This window comes from Eretmochelys imbricata, chromosome 15, assembly GCF_965152235.1.
Source record: "Eretmochelys imbricata isolate rEreImb1 chromosome 15, rEreImb1.hap1, whole genome shotgun sequence".
NCBI lineage: Eukaryota > Metazoa > Chordata > Testudines > Cheloniidae > Eretmochelys > Eretmochelys imbricata.
In genome coordinates, this window is record NC_135586.1 from 13,651,649 (window position 1) to 13,673,191 (window position 21,543).

At 49.2% G+C, this 21,543-nt stretch overlaps 2 protein-coding genes across 3 annotated transcripts; one reads left to right on the forward strand and one right to left on the reverse strand.

Annotated features, from left to right (window-relative positions):
• The first annotated feature begins 7,864 nt into the window (after positions 1-7,864).
• Positions 7,865-13,929, forward strand: CHCHD10 (coiled-coil-helix-coiled-coil-helix domain containing 10). 2 transcript variants are annotated; one of them, XM_077835214.1, is made up of 4 exons: positions 7,865-7,998; positions 9,148-9,358; positions 12,874-13,021; positions 13,660-13,929. In XM_077835214.1, exons 1-4 carry the CDS (start codon positions 7,952-7,954, stop codon positions 13,677-13,679), a joined length of 426 nt encoding a protein of 141 aa, XP_077691340.1. In that variant the 5' UTR covers positions 7,865-7,951; the 3' UTR covers positions 13,680-13,929. The 2 variants fall into 2 exon arrangements, with proteins under 2 accessions (XP_077691340.1, XP_077691341.1); XM_077835215.1 differs by having other exon boundaries at positions 9,151-9,358.
• A 2,375-nt stretch (positions 13,930-16,304) lies between these two features.
• C15H22orf15 (chromosome 15 C22orf15 homolog) lies at positions 16,305-20,613 on the reverse strand. The gene is made up of 5 exons (XM_077834657.1): positions 20,382-20,613; positions 18,556-18,642; positions 17,658-17,783; positions 17,131-17,205; positions 16,305-16,474 (listed from the first exon to the last, which is right to left on the reverse strand). Exons 1-5 carry the CDS (start codon positions 20,611-20,613, stop codon positions 16,305-16,307), a joined length of 690 nt encoding a protein of 229 aa, XP_077690783.1.
• Positions 20,614-21,543: the final 930 nt, after the last annotated feature.

Here is a 21,543-nt window from a genome sequence, read left to right on the forward strand (position 1 = left end):
TGGGGGGCCACTTTTGGGGGATTAGTGGGGGGGCCGGGAGCAGCCCGCTCTGCTTCCCTCGCCCCAGCCCCAGCCATGTCGCTCAGGGGAAGGGATTCCCCCTGCCCCCCACTCGCCTGGCCCCAGCCCGCTCTACTCCGGCAGCTCCCAGCCGCGGTGCTCCGCTTCCCGCCACCGGTGAGAGCCGGGGGCGGTCCTTTCCCCAACCCGAGCGACATGGCCGGGGCCGGGGCAAGGGAAGCGGAGCGGGCTGGGGCCGCGTTGCTCCGCTTCCCACCGCCGGTGAGCGTGTAGGGCACCAAATTTCATGGTGCTCGTATGCTGCGTATGCCTAAGGACGGCCCTGTGTGCCAGGAATCCGTGCTAGCTTCCAAGGAGGCCCTGAAATCCAGTTTGAGTCCTTCTCCTCACAGCTGGATTCGGTCATTCCAGATTCCGACAGAGGAGAGGTAGGATGGTACAGTAGTTAGGGCATTAGCCTGGGACTTGGGAGACCAAGGCTCCATTTCCCGTTCCACCACGGACTTCCTATGTGACTGACGGACTCACTCCCCTGTACATGAAACAGGTGTAATAGCATCTCCCTACCTCCGAGGGGTGCTGTGAGGATAAATATGTCACAAGATTGTGAGGCGCTCAGGTACCATGGGGCCCATAGAAGTATAGAGATAGAAAGCCAGTTCAGATCCTCTTCTCAGGAGCTGCCCCCAGAACCCAGTGCAGGTAGACACAGAAAGCCAGCTCAGGGTCTTAGTCTCTCAAGGATTGTGCTCAAAGCTCAAATGTCTAATGTCCACCAAGACTTGAATGCCTTTGCCAGCCCACTGGGCAGCATTCAGATCCTGATCTCTAGTTCTGCCCCGGCTTGCACGGACTTTCAGAAATATTCAGTTTGGGGTAAATAAAAATTCTCAGCTGAACACAGTAAATGCTATTCAACATCTCAGGCTGCCCTGACTGGAACCTGTGAGCACTCTGTGAATGCAGGCTTGCTACATGTAAGCTACTGTTGGGATGCATGGCATGAAACCGATAAACACGTCAGTGGTCATCTAGTCTCACTAGCACTAATCCCCATCAGCCTGCCTGTAGGTTCTGGGAAGATGTGAGAGACTCCCTGGGTCTCTAAGAAAGTGGCACACGGGCTGTGGGTGAAAACACCAGCAAGGAAAGGAGTTCACTATGGGATGTGGTCTAAGAGAGAAATAACCACAGAGGTAGGCGAAGCTGAAGGAATAAGGGAAACATCTGTGGAGGGCTGTGGTGTGGCCTGAGCTATGCGATGATTCATTGTCTCTCAGGAATTATTCCCGCAAGGTGCAGCATTGGGACTGATCCGCAAGGGGCGTGGGTGGCACTGACAGATTAGATTCCCCATCTCCATTCCAGGGCAAAGACCAAAAGCCAAGGCAAGAGAATGAGGAGAGGATCAAAGAAAGAGAAGAGAGAGAGAGCGAGAGCAGAGTGGAGGAGCGCCCCCTCTGGGGAATCTAGTTCGGGAAATGGCTGCTGCAAAGAACAGCTTAATAAATAAGCAGCTAAGGATATTTCTCATCCCACTGAAATCAAATACTGTGTTTCACATACATCTTATCTGCAGCTCTTTAACAAGTAGCTTTGTTCTGCTCGCTAATTGCAATGCCCTCTTACCATTAAACCCTTATAAAGTGGCTATAGTGCCCCGGAGACAGAAGTCCTGGATCTGTCCACAGATTGGCATTACAAGCTGCCCTCACGTTCCCATGCCAATGCGTCTCAACCCTGATGGGGAAGAGAGTTCCGTCTTCCCAATCCCTACCTCACAGGGCCGAGGGGAGGATTGTGAAGCATTCAGATATGACAGTGATAGGGGTCAGATGAGTACCTAAAATAGATAGCTAGTCCCCATGGAATGTTCGGTTTCTTGGCCACTCGAACAGTCATAGTGTTCTTGGGATGTGCATAACTCTCCAACAGGATTTTTGGTTATAACAGACCTGACTGGGGCCTGGGCCGGTGACCTACAACTTAAGAGCAAGGCTCCTTATCCATTAGCCATCTCCTGCGTCATCCAGTCTCACTGGCAGGTGAGGCTCCCTCATTTTGCAGTGATTTTGCGTTCTCCGAAGAGAGGGCTAGCATTGGTTAGAGCCAGGCACAGAGCAGACAAGCAATGTGAAAGCTTCCCCTACACAGGTCCACCCATCCCTCTCATTTCTGACCTGCTGCACCCCGGCTGATCCTGCCCTGGCCTTCGCGGGTGAGACTGCGGCTAGCCATGCCACACTGTGGGGTGGTTTTGTGATGTGGCCCAGTACACTGAGACCAGCTAAATGCAGTCAGGCATATTTGGACAGACGTGTCCAGAGATGAAAGCTGCTTGTCCCGTATCACTTAATCCCTGAGATACTGTCTGTTTGGGGTAGTAAGACAAAGCTAAGTATCCAAGCACTTTAAGAGAATGGTTTGCCCTCTCAGGGTTTTTTGTTGTCTCTGTCTGGCAGCGCTGTGCTATAGAAACTGAAGTGCAAATTCAAAACAGACATCAGAGTGTGAGCTCTGCGTTCACTTGCCTTCCCTTCCCCTCGTGGGTTGCTTCATAAGAAGGTAAAAGCCATCAAGAGAGAGAAAAGGTTCATAGATTATCAGGGACCTCAGGAGGTCATCTAGTCCAACCAAATCTCCCATTTTTGTCCCAGATCCCTAAATGGCCCCCTCAAGGATTGAACTCACAACCCTGGGTCTAGCAGGCTAATGCTCAAACCACTGAGCTATCCCTCCCCCCTGTAATAAAACCCCTCTCCATTCACCTCTGAGAACCTGAATCTCACAACTACAGGGTCATCATCACAGTTTGTAGGGGGCCAGATAAAGCAAAGGGAGATAAAGCAAAGGGCCAGATAAAGCAAAGGCCTGAAAATCAGATACTGAGGCAGACATGACAAAACTCTCTGGCTTCCCTAGCAGTGTGTGAAGCTGGCTGCAATTGACTATTGTCAGCTTTGAGTGTGTTCCTGCAGATAACTCCATGCACAGCATCTGGGAGGTAATCTAGGAAAACCAGACTCAGCGGGACACTGCACAGCACACTCTGGAAAGGCTGAGTAACAAATACCTCAGCAACTGCAGATCACACATACTGAGCCCCTTCCAGCTCGGCGTCAGTGCAGAGAACAGCCCAGCCAATTCTGCGTCTGAGGATTGTTCAGTGGCCTTCCCGACATGAGTTTGCAACTCAGTCCAGTTCCTGGTGCACGTGCTATCAGAACCAGCGGGTGCCTTCTTTGGCGGTATCAGCATCTAGGCCAGGGATCGGAAACCTTTGGCACGCGGCCCATTAGGGAAATCCGCCGGCGGGCCGGGCCGGTTACCTGCCGCGTCCGCAGGTTTGGCCAATCGCAGCTCCCACTGGCCATGGTTCACTGTTCCAGGCCAGCGGTGGCTGCGGGAAGCGGCGCGGGCCGAGGGACGTGCTGGCTGCCGCTTCCCGCAGCCCCATTGGCTGGAACAGCGAACCGCAGCCAGCGGGAGCTGCGATCGGTTGGCGGAACCTGAGGACAGGACGTTACTAGGGAGGGTGGGAGGTAGGGAAGCTTGCATGGCTACTCGTGCCTAAGCCACACCTGGATTGCGGCATGTTTGTTAGCACTAAATTCACCTTTGAGAAGCTATCCGAAACAAAACCGCCACAGCCCCAAAGGTGGACACTTCGCGGGCCAGGTGATCTGAAGCAACCGGCCACAGCCTGCTGTCCAGGAAATACTGGGAGCACAGCCTTGTCGGTATCATTCCCGGACATTGCTGCCCAGGGCTGACAAGCACAAGCCTCCATGCTGATTGGGGACACTGTGGTTTGAACTAGGAACCAGCTTCTGGACATCTGCCAGTCTCTATGGCTACTCCTAACATCACAGATATGGATATCTGAGTCCAGCTTAGGATATTCTCCCTCAGTTGCAGGTTTCCACAAAAACCCTCAGTGCTTCCCCAGCTTCACTAACTCCCCAGGGAATGTGCTATTCTCTTTAGCCTGCTGCTGCTTCAGCCACCTCCCTGCAGCCTGCAGTAGCTTCTGGGCAAGAAACGACAACGGCCCATTGCAAAGATCCTCTCTTAATGGAGCATGTGATGACAGAAAGGGATGGCAATTGCCAGACAATAATAGGGAAAGAGGTACGAAACTCCCCTAGTCTGACTCCGGAGGATGTGGTTCCGTCTCTCTGTTACGGTTTGGGGCTCTTACTCCTGAACAAAGTCAGCCTGTCTGAACTGGGTCTATTTGCAGAATGTCATGAACCTGCAGCTGTGCTCACAAGATCTCCACTTTCCTGCCTTGGTGAACAAGCTCTCTGGAATTTGGTGGTGAGGACGGTGAGGTTTCCTACAGTGCTTTGGCTTTTGGTGCCTTTTCTCCATTCCCCCGCTCCTGCCATAATGAAAAGGGTTCAGCAGCCAATGGAAAAAATCCCTGGTTCTGGGGCAGTGTCTTTCCATTTGATTTTCAGAGAGTCGTGGGATGGTCGGCTGGGCTCTCAGGGGAGAAGGGGAACACCAGCACATATGGGGCACAGTTCAGTAGCTTGTGACCTCCTTGGTACGTTAAGGAGACTCTTTCACAGTGAATCAAGCAATTCACAGCAGACAGCACATGTGCTTTAGGTACAAGGTCACATTTTGCCTTTTATATTGAGCGCCTGCCAGTATGGTGACACATCACACACGGCTGGGCAACAGAATTCGGCTTCCAGGCAGCCATGGTAAGCCTTTTGGTACGCGGGGTTGGCTTCTTCCGCCTTGCTAACATGTGGGAATGTTTTCAAACTGCAGCGCCCTCCTTTCCCAGAGCAAGCAATGGGTTGGGTTTCACATTTAAAAGGAGGGGTTTTCAGGTGGATGTGCAGCACACACCTACCCCCACCCCACCGCGTGGTTATTCTCTGGAATGATCCCTTTAGCCAAGCGCAAACAGCCCAGCATGAACGGGGTCCTTTTACTGTTCCCTTACAAAAATTCCCCTATTTCAACCAGGTGACCATGAATGATATCACTCTCCTGAGGCTAACAGAAAGATATAGACTGAATGTTGCTTGAATGTAACCAAAACCCAGGACCATTCGCTGCCATGCTTTGTGCTGCAATGATTCCAGACTTGCTAGTGGCTTGGCGTGGTAAAGTGTCCTACCGTGGAGGACAAAATAAGGCAGCCCTCCCCAGAAACCTTCTGCAAAGGCTTTCAAAGGACCACCAGGAGAGCACCCCAATTCTTCAGGGCAAATCAAACATTAAACACAATTGCTTTTAAACCCTGTACTCTAGTTACAAATCTGCACTCACCAGAGGTGCCTTCTCCGGCTTCAGGGTCTGGAATCCTGCCTTGGGAGGGTATTGGCTCCAGGGTGATGAAAAGGTCCTGGCTGCCGGGGAGAACGGATTCACCACTTGCCTCTGCACATTCTCTTCCTCCTCCTCCTCTTTCTTATTCCCAAAATCCTCCTCCCTGTTGCGTGAGACTAGCCCCTTGCAGGTGTCCACAGACAGTGGTGGGGTAGTTGTAGGGTCACCCCTAGAATGCCATGCAGCTGATCATAGAAGCGGCATGTATGGGGCTCTGACCCGGAGCGACCGTTTGCCTCCTTTGTCTTTTGGTAGGCTTGCCTGAGCGCCTTAACTTTCACACGGCACTGCTGTGTGTCCCTGTTGTAGCGTCTCTCCACCATACCCTGTGCGATTTTGGCAAATATATTTATTTGCATTTCTTCTTTCTGATCAGAGTTTGGCCTGCACAGTGCTTCTCCCCATACAGCGATCAGATCCAGTGTCTCCCTTTTGGTCCATGCTGGAGCTCGTTTGTGATTCTGGGGGGACTGCATGGTCACCTGTGCTGCTGAATTCGCCACGCTGACCAAACAGGAAATGAAATTCAAAAGTTCCCGGGGCTTTTCCTGTGTACCTGGCTAGTGCATCGGAGTTCAAAGTGCTGTCCAGAGTGGTCACAATGGAGCACTCTGGGATAGCTCCCGGAGGCCAATACCATCGATTTGCGTCCGCACTACCCCAAATTCGACCCAGCAAGGTCGATTTTAGCACTACTCCCCTTATCGGGGAGGAGTATAGAAGTTGATTTTAAGAGCCCTTTAGGTCGATGGAAGAGGGTTGGTTATGTGGACGCGGTCATTTTAAAACCAACCTAACGCGGCTAAATTCGACCTAACCCCGTAGTGTAGACCAAGGATTAGGTAATTACCCTGCCCCATTACTGCAGTATCTGTGCTCCACTCAGTCTCTGATATATCTATCCTCACAGCGCCCCTGTGAGGCAGGGCCATGCTATTATTCCCAATTTTCAAACAAGGAACTGTGGTACAGAGAGCCTTCTCCAGGATCAAACACAAATTCTGGGGCGGAAGAGGGAACTGAACCAGGTATGCCAAGCCCCAGGCCAGCACCCTACCTCTCAACTTAAACCTACCGCTATCAATATACGACTTCTTCAACTGTGATAAACCTTGTTTTGGGTAAAATGCTCATTGAATGTGCATTGATTTAGATACTAAGGTGACAGATGCCTTAGAAATACTTGATAGACAAATATTAAAAGCCTGATTTCCCGTGACAGCTGAACAATGTTTTGTAAGAGATTATGTAAAAGGAGCATCTTCAGCTGCATGCATGCATGCGCATATCTTCCTTCCATACACCCACCATACTGAACTTCATGGTAGTGCAGCTAAAAGAAGTCAGATAGCACCCTCTGGTGGGCACATGGCTAGTTACTGAACCATGTGACACACCGGTTGTTTGTCTCATGACAAAAGGACACCGTGATAGTCATTTTTTAAACGGACTGAATTCTGGTGAGATAATTATATCTATTCTTAGTGAGCAGGTACAGGAGACTCTACCAAAAATATGTCAACTTGCCATTATGATAATGTTAGCCCTGGGAAAACTAATTGCCATGGCAGTAATTTAAGTGTCTTCTGGAACAACAATGGGAACGCTATGGATATACTAAAGATGTTGTCCTGGAGATCAGTGGTGTGCAGAGACAAACAACTAGTTTCCAGCAATGTTGCTTGGCCAGGAGAGGGAGCAGGCTGACTGTCCTGGAAGCAGCGGACAGCTCCAAGAGCACAGCACAGCACTCCCTCCGACAACACCAGGGCAAGAGTTCAGTTCTTACTAAGCAAGAGTGCCTCAGGCAGAATCGCTGTCACTGGGCATCCCTTGGAGGTGCCCTGTCCAAGAAGCCACTAGAACCAACTCTGCTTAATTGCTGGGGTGTGATGGGCTCACGGCCCAAGCCATGCAGCCGCAGGCCATGAGAGAAATATACCAAGGAGCGCTCTGTATCACTCATCTACGTCTCTTCATATATATACCATGGTGGGTGGTTTACAAATGCAGGGACAGGACAGACCAATGGTTTTCAGCCTTTTCCACTCGTGACCTCAAGTTACCTCAAAAACGATTTTGCAGGATCCCCTCCCCCCCCATTAACCAGAAAGCCAGGAAGGCGGGCAAGGATGACGCTATGCAGCGGCAGGGTTGAGAGCTCATGGACACACAGACCAATCTGGTGGGAATGACTCTTCCCAGTGACATTGGAGCCTTAGGCCAAGGCGCCTTCATTGGGCATTATCCTGCACTGACCACAAGGCCCGTCCCTGCCTGGCTCCCACCAGCACTCTCTGGAAAGCAGCTGAAGGTCAAATGTATGGCTCTGGGACAGCCAGTTTCTGGCCTAGGCCCACGTGGAAGGAGGGCGCCTGCGCAGAGAGCAAAGTGACGGCAGACCTAATGAGGGCAGAGGCTTCACGTGCTGTCACGGAGCATGCGCGAGTCTCGGGGCGCATGCCCAGTAGTAGCCAAGCGGCAGAGCCTGGCCACGTGGGTTCCCTCGCTCGCCCTTTAAACCGGCTGCGCAGCACCCGCGCTCAAGGAGACTCGGGACGGAGGCGGCGGCCCCAGGATGCCCAGGGGGAGCAGGAGCGCGGCGGCCCGGCCGGCTGCAGCCAGGTGGGCGCGGTGGGGCGGGTGCAGGGTCCCGAGCTCCAGGGGCTGCCCGGGACAGTGAGAGTCCGCGTGAGTCCCCGGCCCCGCTCCCGCTCCGGAGCGCGCGTGGGCTGCAGCCTAGCCCCTGCCCCCCAGGCCTGGGGCCGGCTCCGGCTCCTCGCGTGCCCTGTGCTTGAGCCGTGCCTCTCTCCAGCGCGACAGGGTGGGTTGAGGTGGCCTCGGGCATCGGCCCAGCTTCGGTCGGTCAGACCCAGAGCTCTTCCTCGGGCCTGGGAAAGGGGCTCTGAGCCTCACCGCGCAACACGAGGCCGGACAGCTGGGTTAGCATGAGCCCTTCGCCCACGTTCTGAGGGACCCTTCGTGGCGAATCTCCCCAGACTGGTAATGTACTAATCCCTGCCCCTTAATGGGCTAGCGGTGCCCTGGTTTCCAGCCTGGGCTGTCCCTTGCCCTGGCGATCACCCCAAGGAGGGCTTCACCTGGAGTGACTCCTCAAGTCAGCTGTGGGGGGCGGGGGCTCTGTGGGTCCCCTTCGGCCTGCCTGTCCACATGCTCCTCCCCACAGTCACACCAGCTATACACGCTGTACCTCCTCCTGTTGCTGGAAAGACAAGCCTCGCCCTCTGGGATCCTGACCCTGCTCTGCAACTGGTTACTAACCAGTTGCGAAAGTACGATGCCAGCTGCATTCCTACCAGTGTCCTTGGCTGGTTGAGAGGGATGGGTATCTCAAGGTGACTTTAGCCATGGTAGTGTCATCTTGACGCATTTGACTGGAAGTAGGTGTATGTTTAGAAGGTGGAGTGAATTCCTGAGTTTGTGCACACAGAAGTGTGGGAGGAAGTAAATAAAACCCTGTTTCTGGGATGGCAGTGCCAGATTTGTAACCACAAAGCTATTGAGTTGACTTCTGTGAAAACTGAGCAGCTGGGGTCCCTTTTCTTTCACTTGCTGCAAATCCGTCTCAGAAAAATACCACATGTTGTATTCTCCCTCTTTCCCACCCTTGGAATATACCTGGGTGGGACCACAAGCAGGCAAGCTGCTGGGGTATGTGATTTCTATGGTAGTTATCTAGTGTAAGATCCTTCCTTTACAAATTTCACTAAAATCTTTCTTTCTCCTCTCTTTGTTCATTTCCCTTGTACTCAGCAGTGCAGTCCCAGCTCATGCTCATCCTCCACCTTCAGCTGTTGCAGCCCCAGGTCAGCCCCAGCAGCCTGGCCTGATGGCCCAGATGGCTACCACTGCTGCCGGGGTTGCCGTTGGATCTGCGGTGGGCCATGTGGTTGGCAGTGCTCTTACTGGGGCATTCAGTGGTGGTAGCAGCACTGAGCCAGCGAAACCAGCCAGTGCTATCCAGGTAATGCAGCTCCATGGTTTCATCAAGAAACTATTCTTCAGAGGTTCATGGAGTCCAGGAAGCAGGGCTGGTTATCTGGTGTCCTAGAGGGCCTACGTACACTCCAAGAAAACACAAACAATGTCCACTTTAAGCCCCACTATTACTCTGAGGTGCCTTGTGTGTAGGGGTGTGTTTGTGCTTAGAACTAGTTTGGTCAGGCTAAACCTGTGATTTAAGTGGAGACAAGAGAACAGAACATGATGCTAGTCTGTAGAGAAAACAGCCACGTGTGTATTATCTCTCTGGATTTGGAACATTGATTTATTGAACTTTGCGGGTCAGTTTGGCTTTAAACTTAATAAGATGCCTTTATTACACAGTAAAAACTCATTTTTATCAAAAATCAGTGGGTATAGATATTTTGAAACTAGCTGAACTTAATTTCTGAAAGCCTGCCTTAGCTTTAGGAGTTTGATTAAAATAAATCATTATAAAATAAACCATTGACATTAACCTGCCTTTGTCTCTCCTAGTTGGAGAAGCTGATGCTGGTCCTGATTGGGGCACAAAACATGTCCCCCCTTTTTCATGTTTAATAGGAAACTTCCACCCCCTTTTACATAAACTGTCATTCCAAACTCAAAGTGCCAGACTTGTTTTTTGGTCTCCAGCCCTGCACTTGTGAGATTAACCTTCTAGCCAGTTGGGGCAGAGCGCACTAGCCTTGGGCCTTGCTGCTTAAAAGGAGGGGCAATTAGATGACTTTTCTGGGCGCCCATTTGTTTGAACTGGTCCTGAGTCTAAACTTGGGTCTGGAAGGCAGGAACTCGCTAGTTCTAATCCTGCCCCTGATAATGGTTACTCTTTGGCACTGGAGTTGCTGAATTGCTCTGCCTCGCTTTCTCTGTGTAAAGTGAGACTAATCCTGACCAGTTTTACCGGGCTGTTGGAGATTAATGAGGTCCATAAAGAGCATGTGGAGATGCAGAGCAGCAGGTCTTGTTTCCTTTCTGCCCGGAAGCAGTGTTGGGATCCACCTGCCCCCTTGGAGAGATGTGGGGCATCTAAAAGTAGAAATTATTAGCAAAGTGAAACCTGTGGCATGACTGTTACATAAAACTGAGCCTGCCCCAAGGATTAGCTAGATCTCTAGGTGCTGGTAAGGCAGGCTGTGGCCCGTACAAGAAACCCAGGAATCTCCTTTAGAAAGGCTTTTTCTGTGAAGGCTGCGAAACCCAGGATTGTTAGTTCAATCCTTGAGGGGGCCATTTAGGGATCTTGGGCAAAAAAAATTGGGGATTGGTCCTGCTTTGAGCAGGGGGTTGGACTAGATGACCTCCTGAGGTCCCTTGCAACTCTGATATTCTGTGATGATGTCTGGACTCTTGTAGTCAAGGTTAGTTGTTGGATGTGGAGCTGCTTCCTAAAAGGCCCCCAGTATAGACTGATGGAGATGTTGCCTTCCTCAGCATTCTGCCTCCCTGCTTCTCATCACTGCCCTCTCTAGAGTGTCTTTAAATGGGACATAAGGCAGTCTGTATTTCTGTTGTGGTAGCACCGGAGTATTGGGGATTGTGGTCCAGTTGTCCTAGGCACTGGGAAAACAGATAAGAGTCCCTGCCTTGGTGTCTAGTCGTGCAGTCTCCATAGCCGGTTCAAGTCCAGAAGCCTCCAAATTCCATCTGTCCTGCAGGAACAAAGTGTCAGCACAGGAACCCACTGGAACGCAACATAAAATGTGGTTGGCGTTTGAAGCTGTAGATTGTTTGGCTGAACGTTGGTCGCTGGTCTAGTAATTTACATGGAATGTATGGGCCCAACGAGTCAAAGGTGTTAACCTAACTCAGTCACTGCCCAACAGTAAACCGTTTTAAACAAGGTCTGGGGTTTGGCATACAGAGACCTCAGCCTGCTTAGTACCATGGCAAATGCACCATTAAAAATCCTTTAACTTTTTATTCAAAGATACAGAAAAGAATGAAAGACCGTTGCAGCATTTGAAATGTAAAGTTTTAAGGCCTTCTTTTCCACTTTAGCTGGAGAGAGTTTTTAGAAGGAACTCCCCTCCCCTCTTGTCTGACAGTCTTAGAATGTATCACAACTGTCCGTTTTGGGGAGAAGAGAATGTTAGTTGAGGTGGGTTGGAGCTGTTGCTGCTGTTTAAGTCTAATCCTGCTTCCTTTGAGACAAAACGAGATGAAGACGAGGGGGAGAGAAGAACAGCAAAGAGACAATAGAGCTTTTGTCTCTAGTTTTGACTCTCATTTGCATCCTCAATGCTGGAAAAACACAGGCATAGCACGTGGTTCTATCTGCACTCTGAGACCTGGCAAACTTGTACGGGCATTGGGCTGCTTGGGGTATTACTTTTAGCTGCCTCTTTCTGGTTACTGGCTTATAGCATTGTTGCAAAATATGCAGTCCTGGCCAGATGAGCCAGCTGTTTATTAGACAGAAGGGGAGAAAAGAGAGAGATAAGGTAGGGAAGGAAAAGAGTACCAAGTGGTGGTGGTCCTGAGGCGAAGTCTCCTATCCCAGATGATGTTTGGCATTCAACCAGAGGTGATGTCATCTGGGTCCCACTCTCTGGCCTGGTCTGGTCAGAGCATCTCTCCGTATCAGGATGATGGGGCCTGGAGTCTCAGGAGATGGTAGGGGTACCAGCCCTGATGGTGAAGCTCACTCCAGTAGCTAATTTTTCCTCCCCAAAGTCTCTTTCTTTGAGGACCCTGAAAGGGAGTAATGGGTGGAATAGCCCATCCCCAAGTTATTTTGTCAACCAGTTAGTCCTAATATCTGACACGAGTTTTGGTGCATTTTTCTCGTTACTAGTCATGATCTTAACACAGTCCTTGAATTATAGTTGTAGGCCTTCTTTTGTTTGGACTAGTTCAGTCTGTCCTTGTTGCATAGGGTGACCAGACAGCAAATGTGAAAAATCGGGACAGCGGGTGGGAAGTAATAGGAGCCTATATAAGAAAAAGACCCAAAAATCGGGACAGTCCCTATAAAATCGGAACGTCTGGTCACCCTATTTTTGCACCTTTTCCAGTCAACATTTGTTGTGACATGATGAAATTTCACTCGCTTCTCACAGCTGAGCTCACAATTAGGGCAAATTTGTAGGCTGAATTATCACAACATAGTCCTCCTCCTAAGTGTATACATCCGAACAACTTGAACAGCATAAAGGAAGCTTCCATTACTGCTCTGCATGGGGGAAAATGCTATTCTAACCTTTCATTTGGACTGCTCCTTTTGCTTATGTGAGAATATTGGTGTCTAGGAAAGGTTTTTATTTTTCAGTTATGGCCCTCGCTTCTGGCTATTTGGTTATGCACTGAATTTAGGACTGTAATTTATTTTGAAAACCATGCAAGGTGATGGGATGTGAGCTCAGCTTAGTCACACATTTGCCATGACTGGCAGGTAAACTGGAAAATCTAGACAGGATAGATCATTGGGACAGAAGACGAATACAGAGCTTGTCTCCCTAAACTGGGATGTTTTTCTTCTTCTTGGGATGTCTGTAGGAGCCCAGGCAGCCTGCGTACCAGGAGCCGCAGTATGGACCTTGCCACTATGAGATGAAGCAGTTCTTGGACTGTGCTACCAATCAGAGTGACTTGACCTTGTGTGAGGGTTTCAACGAGGCACTGAAGCAGTGCAAATATAATAATGGTGAGTTTTTTGCTTGGTTTCACTGCAGGGTGCAGGCATGGGAAGCTGTCAAATCTGGGACTGACGAGCTAATGTTTGAAAGAGTAGTGTGACTTAGTCTGGTAGGGCTCTGAGCTTTTGAACAGCAGCTTGTTAATAGTTCCTCCTAAGGAAACAAAACCCCCTAAATGTGGAAGAGGTTGCTGTCCTTCTCTTTGAAGTGACTTCAAAGTCTCACGTCTCTGCCATTTCAGTAGTGTAGTCCTCTCCATAAAGATGCTCAGGAATCATGAAAAGGGGAAGAGGGACACCTTTGGTCCATGTCTTAGCAGAATGAAAATGGTGGTCCAAATAGTGGGCTTGGAGATCCCTTTTTTAGGGGTTGCGTGCTCCTTTGGGGAGCCTACTCCTTTCCCAGAACACTGCCAGCCAGTTCCCTATTTCTTCGTTTGCCAGAGGAGAAGGGTTTCCTTCTTCTGGAGCAACATACTAAATAAATTAAGTGATGAGTAGACAAAACCCCCTTGTGTGCTTGGTTGAACTTGTACTCCTGTTTGCATGTTCTGGCTAATCATGTTCACCTCAGTCAGGCATTTGACATATGTGGGTCCCTTCTGCCTAATGTTGAACTTGAGCTTCTCCATCCTCTCCTATTGTAGGTGTCTCCTCCCTCTTGTGAAGAAATTCAGCACTAACACAGGGAAACTAGAGCCTGGAGTACAGACAAGACTGGAAGGGACAGCTAGTGACCAAAGTAACCAGTTGAAGGGAACGATAGTCCAACCAGCGGAAAGAACCACTTAGAGCTAACACACTTCTAGAATTGCCAGGAAAGAACGATGGTTGGAATTTGATGGGGCTTTTAGACTCCAGATCTTGTTTGATTTGTTACAGTGAAATATGTAATAAAAGGAGATGGTTTATTTTAATCTATTAATAGTTTGTTGTTTCTTATTGTAGATGAAACTGTAGGATGTCATTCTAATCTCTGAATGTGTTTTCTTCCCCTCTTCCCCAAACAAGGGGAGCAGAATCATTAAAATCCATGTAGCTGGATGACTCAGCAAAACCAAACCAAACAAGGCCAGGGCTGGATTTCCTCTCACAGGACATGTATACGACCACTGCTGTACTATTTTTGTCTGCTCGGAAGGCCAGAGCAGAGAGAATCTCTAAGAGCACTGCCCTGCAAGTGCTTCATTGGCTGGGATTTTTATACATCTCAAAATCCTCTCCGCTCATGGACATGATGGGGACAGAGGTGTGGGAAGAAAAATGTGACCTGGTCAATTGCATGACTAAGAAGGCTGCTGGCTGATCTTGTTTTGGCTTAGTGGGTTAAGTAGTATGCTGAAGGTGATTAGCATCAGGTTAAATTCGCTGGTGCCACATACAGCTTTAACATTGCACTAGGAGCTGCAAGGCCTCATCTAACAATCAGGTACAGCTAGTCAGTAACTGAAATGTGTTCGACACTCCACACAGATCTGGCTCTGCGAAAAGCTAACGCTTTCAGTTTTATTGGCTATGAAGCAACTTGGGTTACCTTTCCACAGTCGAAACTGACACTGTTAACAGTCATCAGGCTTCAGCTGGAAGGAATGTAGCTGCTGTGTGACCAGGAAAAGAATGCTTTGCATACTAATATTGGGATTTTCTTTGCAGATGGATAAAATCTCTTGGTTATTTTAATTGTCATTGCTCTTTAGCTGCTGTTGAACACTGGACAGTATTGTCTGAATCTCATTCCTTGTATGGATTTGTAAGTGGCCGGTAATAGTCTATGCTGGTGCAGTTCTGTTACAACTTTCCAGTTCTGCTAAACAGGAAAGAGTATTTCTCCTCTTAAAAAAAAAAAAACAACAAAATAGTAGATATACCCTAGTCTTGCAATGAAAGCCTCTCTGCCACCAAAACTTCATGACCTGAACTTTTGTCAGTGGTTTGTGTCTCCTGAACTATGTGTGGCTTGCAGTCAGACTGCCATGTGCTGTGTGCCAAGGAAAATCTAGGCACAAAGGACATTGTAAAGTCTTGCTGCTTTGTGAATAAAGAGTGAGATTCTGATCTTGGGAACACCAATATAAATCTGGAATAACTAAGGAGTCAAAGCTACTCCAAACATACATACTGAAAATGAGCTCAAAATTGGATCAGGGTTTGCACATTTGCTAATGCATGTGTGAAAGAAACCAGTTCCCTGCTGAACAAAACTGCATTTCCCACAATCCTTTAAACCATTGTTTTATTCTATGTATTTAGTATTTGATGAATTACATTCTAGTCTGGTTCATAAAAATATTCCTCCAGGAGGCACTCTCTCTAATCAGTGTTTAAAAAAACAAACACACAAAAAAAACCCACTGTACAAGGTGAAGCTGTTCCTGATGGGGACAGGAGATGTTGGAACTGGGCTTTCACAAAGGCTGCTTGCAGAGCAGTTACTGTGAAAGAGGCACCAGGGGATTCCTGGCTGGGTGCCTTGCAAGGATTCCATATCAGACTTGCTCAGTTTCCAAGACTATATGTTTCTCTTTGATGGCCAGCCCTACACCTCAGCCTGCAAATGAAAGTCAAGCTGAGTCTTTTCTGGATTATGCATGATCAGTCATAAAGAGCCTCCCATTGGAATGTAAATTCTGCTTTTGATGAAGCAGACAGAATACAATCCACTTTGCTCTCCCATATCTAGCATGGTGGTAACAGGAATAAAGTAATCCACGTTTGCCTCTCACTAATGTCAATAGATTACTTTTTTTAGTATACATGTACCAGTTGCCCTTATCCTGGGGAGGGCAGGGGCGTTTACAGTACTGGAGAAATGACTTGCAGCAAGTAGGCTTGAGAACACTGACACATCACAAAGTTCCCCTATTTCTAATAGGGGTTGTTAGGTGTTACCATTGTACGCTTCATTTGGAACGAACTGTGGCTTGTGTTGGGTTGTGACTACAGATGTGGCACCTTGACACACAGCGAGCAGGTCTCTTCTGCAAGAGAGTTGCTAGTACCAAAAGTAAAGTCTTTGCTACATTTTAGTCTGTTAGCCCTGACAGGTCTAAACTCTGGTTCAGAGGGTGGCATAAGCCTAGCTAGCCTTCCATTTAAAAAGGTTCGAGGGGGAGGTCTCTGATTATGGCTCAGTCTGGCTGTGATAAGGATGCTGCTTGTAAAGCAGTGTCGTCTTGCATCCTGCCCTACAGTTTGACTCCACCTGGCTGGCTGTCTTTCACCCTGTGAAGGGTCCCTCAGAGATGCTTCCAAACAGCTAGAAGCCTTGTTCCCGCAACGGATGATACCCTATCTAGGTGGGCCTGCTGGAGGGAACAGAGCCTTTCTTACTCTGCTGTGTGCTTCTGAATTTTGCTGGGGAGCCTTGGGGTGGTTCCTTCAGTGGGCGAAACTTTCTCTGCATGGAACTCCTCCTCGTGTTGTCCTTCAGCTGAGGGTGTGCTGATAACTTCTGCAGCCGCTCTGGGAAGCAAACCCAGAAACCAGCTGTTAGTTTCTTGCTAGGCTCCTGTCTACTAAACCAGGGATTTTGCCAGCTAACTGATTCCTTCCTTTTTTAATATGGCAATAGAAAGAGTGATGGAGTCTAGTGGCCTGAGCCCAGGATTAGGAGACAAGGAACCCCTGTGCTTTCTAATCCCTGCTCTGACCATCTGTCCCTCTTTATCCTAATGTAAAACACTTCATCCCTCTGCCTCTGTTGTCCCATGCACGAAATGGGGTTGGTATGTTACCCGCCACCCCTGGATGTAATGAGGATTAGTAAGACAATGTTTGCAAAACACTGAAGATGGAAAGCTGCATGTAGTAAGGATGGGAAATACTTCCTGGCTTAAGCTAAACATACACATTTTGGCTTTGCTAGTTTTGTTCCTTTTTTTCACCCCTGTTGCTGGGATCTTTTGTTCCTTTAGCCAGAGCAACAACAACTTTTGGCCGAGTCAGTTCTGGAAAAAGTCTCAAACCAACCTCAGGCCAAATTCTGCAAAAGGGACTATGAAATGCAGGGGCTAATGATGGTGCACATGGCAGGGATTTGAATGACAATGTCTGATGTTATACATCTATGTCACTGGTCTCCCTATGGGGATTTGATGCAGTGGGACCCCAGCTCTCACCTGCCAGCTCAGGGTGGTGTTTTCCCAGGTTCTCCAGTAGGGATTCATAGTAGGTTGATTCCGAGCCTTCTCCTCCTGCCAACAGAATTAGCAGAACCATGCTCCTTCATTTCATATCCTGGAAAAATTTACTGGGCCATAAGACCTGCTTTAGCTTGTGTAGTTCTGCTAAGTCACTTCAAGAAGAAGTAATTGTTTCACGCTAGCATGACACATGGTGTTGGGAGTTTGTCACGATACAATTGCTGCGTGGTTTCTATCTATCCACCTACCTACCCCCATACACTATTTTGCGGTGTCCATTTGCAATGAACACTGAGCATTTCCTTTGTTTGCTTGTACCTTTGCGCTCTTCATTTCTACATAGTGGGATGAATATCCCACTAACTTTGTTCATGTATCTTTGTGTAGAACAAACGAAATCCCATAGAAGGAAGGAGTGGGGATCCTTCCCTATAATGGGGTACGTTGCTCTGGAGGGAGCCCGGCAGCATTCTCAGCCTGCAGAGTCTTGGCAAGTCACTTACGAATGACTCTGAGGAGGATGTAGCGCTGCCTCTCCTCGAGGTATTTACTGGCCAGCTCAGATGCAGGATTTTCCACTTCGCTCAGGTTTATCAGGGTCCCCAATTCATCTAGGAGATCAATGCAATCTGGAGAGAGAGATTGGATTAAGAAGTTCCTATGTACCCCCAGCTCTACAATTCATACAGAGTTAGAGTGGGCTTATCTACACAGGGTCACTCAGGAAAGTGACTTAAATTAAACCAAATTAAGGTCACTTTAATTCTGAATAAGAGTGTCCACACAACCACCTAGTGCAGTTTAACTAATCCAGTTTAAATTCACAGTTTTAGTTCATTAGGATTAATTTTCCTGAGTGGATTAACTTTCCTGAGTGTCCAGTGCAGCCCTCCGCTTCATCTTCACCTGTCCATGACAGGTATGGAGCTACTCCCATTTGGCACAGCCAGTGAGAGACTCCACCCTGACAAGTGACCTGGTTACAGAGGCATGAAATTCACTTGCCTGCTCTGGTACACAGTGGTTATGCCCCCACATTTTGTAACATCAATATTTTTAGGTCATTGAAACACCCAGCAAACCATTGCAGTTTGCCTGTTGCTTAATAAAGGACTTTGGGATCCCATGGGGTTCTATGAATGTATTTTCCAGTGTATTATTTTTAGTATGTTACACTGATCACAAACTTTATGACCCTTTATGAGACAACACAGAGGGAAATACATCATCTGCTCTACCCCCATCCTTTTTGCAATTCAGTCTCACCCCCTTAATCCCAGTTTGACCCATTTTTCACCTTTCCACCAGCTCCCTCATCATGTCTGATACTTTAAGAGCACCTGTGTCTGTCCCCCAGGCAGGTGGCCTTCACTCATTAAGAGCGGGATGGAGACATGGTACCTTCTGGCCGACATTGGCATTTCTTCTTCAGGTGCGTGGTGAGGGTCAGGACCCGGCAGTGCACGTTCACAATCTCTTGGCAGTCAGCTGTGAAGCAGGGAAAGGGAATCAGCAGAGGAGGAGACAGATTTTCCCCAAGTTTAGGAGCTGCATAACCCAATGAGCTGCAGTGGGTGGTTCAAGTGCAGTGACGAGACAGACGTTATCTGCTCATGTCAGCGAATGTGGCAGACAGAAAAGGGAGGGTAAGTTTTACTGCAGAAGGCGATGTGTCATAGCCAGACCTGGGGTGCTACAGACCTGTGCTCCTCCTTCCCTGGTCCTTAGAACCACAATCAAACCGGACCAGGAGGCATCCAGAGTATTCTGGTGGTTTAGGAATACGTCTCACTGCTTCATAGGATGCTTGTGGGTTCAGTTTGGTTTTTTAAACTTGGTCTCATAAAACAGAAGAAATAGGGAACTTAGGGTGTGATCGGGCCCTTCGCTTTCCCCTCTGCAAACCCACAAATGTCACATGTGACTTGAGTTTGGGAGTCTCAGCTTAGTCACCAGTGGATATTTGCCTCAAAAACTTGTTAATTGAGCGAGACTGGAGAGGCCCAGCACATGAACAGCAAGAGGTTGTGCAGGTCAGTATGGAGTGCAGTAACAGACTGGGGACAGGGGTCCAGAAGTAGGCTAGCAGGGGGATCTGCAGGTCAGGACTGCAGTGCTTTAGAAGAGATGTTGGAGGGCTCTGAGCTTGAATAGCAGAGATTGCAGGTCGCGACTGAGGGCCATTAGCTGACTTTGGGTAAGGCCTGCACGGTGCCCGCTCACGCTATTGCTGGGCCTTGCCTGAGCTGTCAACCCTTCATTTTAAGAGCACTCAATAGGTTGCACTCTACAAAGCAAATCAACAAACTATCATGTTCTCAGGGGAGCCATTTCTGCAGCTAAACAGCCCGTCAGTCAGTGGGCTATCTTCACTCTGCTGCTGGTGCCCAGGCCGTGGGCCCTGGGTCACAGCAAGTCCACTTGGAGCAAGTGAGCCGGGAGTTGGTCTGCAGTGATACAAGCTGCCCCCAGTCCCTGTTTTGCCAGGGGCCCTAAGCTGCCAGCATCACCCAGCAGGCGGGTGAGACTGGGCAGGAAGGGGACATGGCTAAGGCGCTCAGGAGAACAAATGAATATAAAAGCTATTGTCACTGATGTGATTGGCGATGACTCTGCAGACACACGGAGCAGAGATGACATTTCTGCACAGTCACTTTGCTGAGGATGCAGGAGCTGCACTTCAGAGAAGCACAAACCCCTCTGTGGAGCAGGGGCAGCTGGAAAACACGGGAACTTGGTTTTCATCTGGTGTCTTTTGTCAAATTGCTTCATTACGCTGTATGGCCCTGAAACCACAGAACAGTAAAAGTCTGCAGTGACTAACCTCCCTTAGAAAGATGGAGTAAAGTCACCTTTAATGGTCTGAGGTCTGTCTGCAAATAATACCTTAACGCTTAGCTCTGATTTAAGTTTTTTTATCCCTCGGTCTCAAAGTTCTTTACAAAGGAGGTGAAATACATGGTTTTACAGATGGGGAAACTGAATCACAGGGAACTCACACAGTGAGTCAGTGGTCTCCTGACTCCCTGATCTATTCCCTAGCCACTAGACAACACAGTCTCCCCAATACACTTGCCCAGGCCACTGACTTAAGGCAAACGGATAGGACCACTGAATGGTGGCCGGAAGAGGAACACAAAGTATGCTGTCAGGTTTCGTGATCAGAGAAACCAGCTGATTCGGAGAAGCTGGGTCCAGAGGGCAAAGTCTGAGCTTCCCCCACTTACCTCCATATCTCACTGTAATGAACATAGTGCTTCCACTCTGCTGGGCCCAAGCCTCCTCAGCAGCCCCCTTCCTCAAGACTGCTGTCCCTCTCCCCCGAGCCAGAGGACTTTGCTGATGGTGTTCCGACTGCCTTGTGTTTTGGGGCAGACTTGCAGGCAGCCTTGGTGACAAAAGGCTGTTATTAAGGCTGGCATAATTAGCCCGCCGAGAGCCTGGGGGAGCGGTGAGCATTTCCCTTGTTAATGCTCTTATTGGTTTCAACAACCAGATTTCCCAGCAACGGGGAAATAACTCCTGCCGATTCCAAAGCTCCTCAGCGAAGCTCTGACAGGGGCCGGGGCAAGGGCTGTGCTGACGCAGGCAGAAGCATCCGGGAGGGCTGCCCAGCCCATCAGGGCATTGTATGGCTCCAGACCATCTTGATGCCACTGTCTCATCATCAGCACCGAATAACAATCCCGGGGCCTCTGCTTTGGATTCAGAGGATTCCTTGCCCATCTGTTTTCAGGGCCTCAGCAACCCCGGTGCTGCGCAGTGTTCTGCCTGCATGTTTTCCAGCTCAGCTGAACCAACCACCACTGAAAGCCGTCAGCACTGCAGATCCAGGCTAACCGCAGGAGTGGCACCTCCGGTCTCGGCTGTCTGCTGCATCAACGAATCCCCAGCCCAGTCCTGACTCCGCAGTCTCCATTGCTGGTGCTGAGAACTGGCAGAGTAATAGCAATCGCTGTGTCTCCAGAGACAGGGCTGAGCGTCTGGCCTGGCAGCCAGGCCGGGCTTGGCCAGAGGGGCTGTGCGGTCCAGGAGATAGAGCGCTGAACAGGGACACAGCAGCTGGGGGTTCTATTCCCAGCTCTTCTGCTGGGTGACTTGGGTAAGTCACTCTGTACCTCAGTCTCCCCATCTGTACCATGGGGATAACTGTATTGTAAACAGAGCATGTTCGATACAATGGGCATGGGGAAAGCTGGCAAAGCAAGACGATCACAGGGCTGCATTTCTAGCCGTTGCTGTGCTTTGTGGTTCAAAGCCCTCCTTCCCTTCATTTGAATGGTGATCATTCCTAGTGCTTAGCCAGCACAGTGCCTCTTCTGAGCCATTTACAAACAGCAGGGAATGCATGTTGCTTCACGACCACCGTGGGCAAAGCCTCATTTATCC

Bases quoted from the DNA above. Each gene is read 5' to 3' on its own strand.
- CHCHD10 (XM_077835214.1), top strand. From the start codon at position 7,952: ATGCCCAGGGGGAGCAGGAGCGCGGCGGCCCGGCCGGCTGCAGCCAG. The intron at 9,359-12,873 runs GTAATGCAGCTC...GGATGTCTGTAG, and splicing joins AACCAGCCAGTGCTATCCAG to GAGCCCAGGCAGCCTGCGTA. The intron at 13,022-13,659 runs GTGAGTTTTTTG...CTCCTATTGTAG, and splicing joins GCAGTGCAAATATAATAATG to GTGTCTCCTCCCTCTTGTGA.
- C15H22orf15 (XM_077834657.1), bottom strand. From the start codon at position 20,613: ATGCTCACCGCTCCCCCAGGCTCTCGGCGGGCTAATTATGCCAGCCTT. The intron at 17,206-17,657 runs GTAAGTGACTTG...TTCTGTTGGCAG, and splicing joins CATCCTCCTCAGAGTCATTC to GAGGAGAAGGCTCGGAATCA. The intron at 16,475-17,130 runs GTGAGAGCTGGG...TTTGCTTCCCAG, and splicing joins ACACCACCCTGAGCTGGCAG to AGCGGCTGCAGAAGTTATCA.